This window comes from Otolemur garnettii, unplaced genomic scaffold (assembly GCF_000181295.1).
Source record: "Otolemur garnettii isolate 467f Iridium unplaced genomic scaffold, OtoGar3 scaffold00013, whole genome shotgun sequence".
Classification (NCBI taxonomy): Eukaryota; Metazoa; Chordata; class Mammalia; order Primates; family Galagidae; genus Otolemur; species Otolemur garnettii.
In genome coordinates, this window is record NW_003852408.1 from 30,735,136 (window position 1) to 30,739,335 (window position 4,200).

The 4,200-nt window shown below is 41.1% G+C and overlaps 1 protein-coding gene across 2 annotated transcripts in view; it reads left to right on the forward strand.

Moving 5' to 3' along the window:
- KCTD18 (potassium channel tetramerization domain containing 18) overlaps nt 1-3,395 on the forward strand; it is a 27,855-nt gene extending 24,460 nt beyond the window's left edge. For both annotated transcript variants that reach the window (XM_012802251.2, XM_023510450.1), the window contains one exon: nt 1,774-3,395. In XM_012802251.2, the coding sequence (XP_012657705.1) occupies nt 1,774-2,281 (508 nt within the window). In that variant the 3' untranslated portion in view covers nt 2,282-3,395. The remainder of the gene's footprint in view (nt 1-1,773) is intronic.
- Nucleotides 3,396-4,200: the final 805 nt, after the last annotated feature.

Below are 4,200 nucleotides of genomic sequence, written 5' to 3' on the forward strand. Positions count from 1 at the left end.
TCTTATTATTAAATAAGGCAATAATGAAAAAATATATTTCCATGAAAAGCATGAAGAAAAAAAGAAAAATCTGGGGGAAAAATTTGAAAAAGAAAAAAAGAAAAAAAATTTTTGAAAAGAAAAAACAAACAGACAAATTAACAATAACAACTTCAACAACAATAATAAAGAAAAAAAGAAAATAAAACTATGTATATCTGTCTATCTTGCTGAATATTGCCTGGGCAACAGGTGATCTTCTGGGATATGAGATGCTAATCACAATATAGCTGTATGAGATGGAGACTAGAAGCCTCTGTTGACTTCTTTGCTCTCAAACCCTGTAGTGTTGAGAGCCTGGATCTCTCCTCAACTCAATAAACACACCTCAGCCTTTCCAAGCCATGTCCCTTGGCTAAGCAGTGGCCATCCCAGGAAAGGGTGTGTTACTCAGGTCTCTCCGGAAGTGGCTGCCCACTTGTCAGGCACGCCAGAGCAGCCTTGCTGTAGAACTCTGAGGGCCGAGCCTGCAAGGCAACTTTCCCACAATGGCTGCTTGCCGCCTGCAGTGGAACAATGAAACCTCTGTTCTGCCCCAGTGGCTCAGTCCTGGCCTCTGGGCGTTGTTCAAAATCACTTGCTCACTGGCTCAAGGTGTAGGACCCTGAGAGTCAAGCCTATAAGGCAGCTCTCCCACAATGGCTGTGCATGGCCTGCAGCTGAACAGTGAAACCTCCACTGTGCCCCAGCAACTCAGTGCCATCTCTGGGCTCTGGTCAGTGTCACTTGCTCACTCGCCCAAGGTGTCCCAAAGTAACTCAACCCAGTGCCCAAGTCCAAAAAAATCCTGCAGGGAAGGCCTTCCCTGTCTGCACACTCTCACTGCTACTGTAGCTGCTGCTGCTTGCAGCCACCAGGGCTGGTGCCTCAGACGGATCAGGAACACTTGCCCCTTCTCCACTGCTTTCGGCCTCCTCCTGTGGTCCCAAAGTCTCCCACTACCTCCCTGTGCCCTGGAAGGGATGATTTGGGGCAAACCCCGCTATCCTGAAGTGCCTGGAGTCTTCTCTCCCATTAAGGTCATTTTTAAAAATGTCCCCCTTTACGCTTTTTATAATGAGTAGTAAACTCAGTTTAGAAATCTTTGAAGTTTCTGGTACTTCTCAAATTTAAAACTCATCTAACCACACCATGGCTTTGACTATTCTGTCACTAAGATGTGTTCTGAAGAATGCAAACTTGACTGTCAAAGATTTCATTACAGAATCGTTAGGAAGTACAGATTTAACAAAGTTAAAGAGATGTCTTTAGTATGGGCCTTCTCATAACTTTTAATATAATACAGATTTTAAGGCACCAAGAAGAGAAAAAAATGTGCAGCTGTATTTCTCACATGGATTTGACTGGGAAATCCTTTTGTTCCCCAGTATACATCTTGTAACTCCCGTTTGGGGAAGATCAGTTTGGGATGTTGCTGATTATCTTCTGGGTGACACTGGGATTCTTGGGAACAGGGTTTGTACATCATATAATTCTCGTGTAACATTCCACATTTTAACTTGCTGATTAAATATTATTTTGCACGGTTCTCAAGGTGAAACAATCATTTGTCACCTTGCTAATTTGCTTATTGATCTTGGTGGGAGATGACAGATGAGGCACGTACCTGTAAACCTCTTCACTCTAATTCTTGATAAAAGTCTTTTTGTTAGCCCCCAAGGTAGACTTTGGAGATGTTTTCATTAGTTACTAAACCTGTAAGTTCTGAAGAATGACATGCTTGTGTATTTCTAGGCGGCTGGTATCATTCAATGAAGAGGAAGAAGAAGGTGTGAACTGTAAGACTGGTCCTAAGCCAGTCAGATTTTTGGGCCCTTCCACAAGTACCCAAATTAAAGTCAAGAACTCAGCCTCAGTCAGGGTGTCTCCAGCCAGTGCGGCTCTGGCAGCAACAAATCGGTTTCAAGGTGGCAGCTGCAGAAAGGCAGCTCAGCTCTCCGCACCCCCAAAGGCCACTTCTGTGGGGACGGGGGCACCTGGGTGTTCTCAGGCTCCCTGTGGAGCTGGGAGCACTGAGAATGGAGGTACATACCTGTCCCCAGCAAAGGTGCAGCTCTCCAACAAGAAGCTGACGCCGCATCGCGTGATAAAGTTGAAGAGGACTCCGCTGTGTGCTGCTGCAGCCTCCCAGACAGCCTCCACTGCGAGCAGGCAGGCCTGTGGCTCCGACCCACCTGCACCTGCAGCTTCCAGCGTTGGGGAAGTGCGGACTGAGGACGGGAAAGAGGAGGCTAATGGATAAGCTGGTGGCCTTGAAACTCCTGTCCATCTTCCAGAGCTTTCAACCCGTTTGCTACGAACGGACGACACTGTTTCTTGATGCAGTGGAGGGGAAAGCCTGTTTGTAGGGTTCTAAGTATAAACAGAAGGCAGGGAGACTTTAAGTGGTTGGGGCTCTATTTATTTCTCGTTTTCTCAATTTTTAAATGATTATTTGTCCACGGAGTTTGAATTTCTGGTTTTTGGTTTTTTAATGGTTAATTCATATTAAGGCGACAGAACAGTACAACAAAATAATCACTAGAGAAGTCCACTGCTGCAATAAATGTTCCTTAGTGCGGCCTGGGAATAGGCGTGAGGTTTGGGCTTAGATCTTCCTGCCTGGTGAATTGGAAAGGGCAAATTAGTGCCTCCCTCAGCTACAGCTCTCATCACTCTCTCTCTCTCATCACAGCGGAGAGAGAAATGTACATCCAGGGGAGCTGCCTGCACGTTACCCTGGAAAGACTGCATGCGAAGAAACGATGGGAAGGAAGAAAGGCATTGCGTTAAGATGACACGTGGACTCTCACTTAATAGAACTATTTTCTTTCCTAGATTGGGCTTTTCTTATCCTTTTCTGTTAGCAGATTTATTTATGAACACCACAAGATTTCTCGGGATAAGAACAATCTAATATGCTTTTGGAATGAATTGTTAAAGTATCTTAATTTGAATATGATGTTTTGAAAGTACTTTGAAAAAAAGTTGAACTTTTTAACTAAAGTTAGTATTTGTTTTTCAGAAATGACCATTGATGAATCCTTCTGATTAGAAAATACATAATGATTTTTTATGCATAAAATTTCCATATAACTTGAATTTAGTATTTTTAAACAGAATATTTTTATTAATTCTCTATTTTTTCATGACTATTCAGTTGTGTGTGTTTATTCTCAAGTGTTATGTTTTATAATTGGATCACATATTTCTACTTTCAGTGAGCGGGATGCCCTCAAATTTTAAAAAATAAGTTCATATGGCAGGGTGCTTTTTACTCAAATGCTTATCATTGTACTTGCATTGCTTTGAAAGAGTAAAGTAAATATACTCAAAACTTTTAACAAAATAAAGTAAAACTTTTCCATAAAAAGTGACATTTTCTGTGGCCATACTTAAGCTGTAGCATCCTTTAGTAGTTTGAAAGCTTCTTAGTATATATGGGTTAGCTGTTGCTGCTAGCAGAATTACTTTCTTGTCCAGATAATTTATAAAATAATTAAACCAATTTGGATACCTATCCATCTACTAGCAACTTTTAAATAGGTGGTTGGTTTATTTGGGTAAAAAAAGTGATTAATTGAAGATTCGTAATGACATTCTCCTGTGGAATATATAAACTATTCAGTCATCCTTGAAAAATGCTGTTATAAAGAATCTAAGCCTTCTGAAAATCAAAGACTATAGTTAATTTTTAAAACTACTTATTTAGATATTATTAGTACCATTGATCTAGGACATTGTGAGTTGCTGATTCATGTAAGAATACTAGCAGTTACTAGTTGTCTATTTTAAATTGCACACAAACTTCATGGACACCTTGTATAATGTGTACGTTGTACATAAGAAACATTTATCTAGAAAGGAAGCACGTTGAAGATCAATCATGGGTGATTCACCCAACATCTTTCATTTCTTTGCTGCAGACGGTTTAAGAGAAATCTATTTATCGTATGTAGTCTTTATAAGAGGAGAGGCGTTGGGTAACCAGTGAGTGCAGCTGAGGTGGGGAGGGGCAACTGATCCTTTGTGGGTATCACATGTCAAAGTCAAGTTCACAATGCTCAATTAACATGAACATGATTTGGGTGTAGTTCCCTGGGGGTTAACTTAATTTTACAGACTTTGCAAACATAAGAGAGCTAATAACTCATCCTAACCCATTACTCTTCCTGGGAAAAT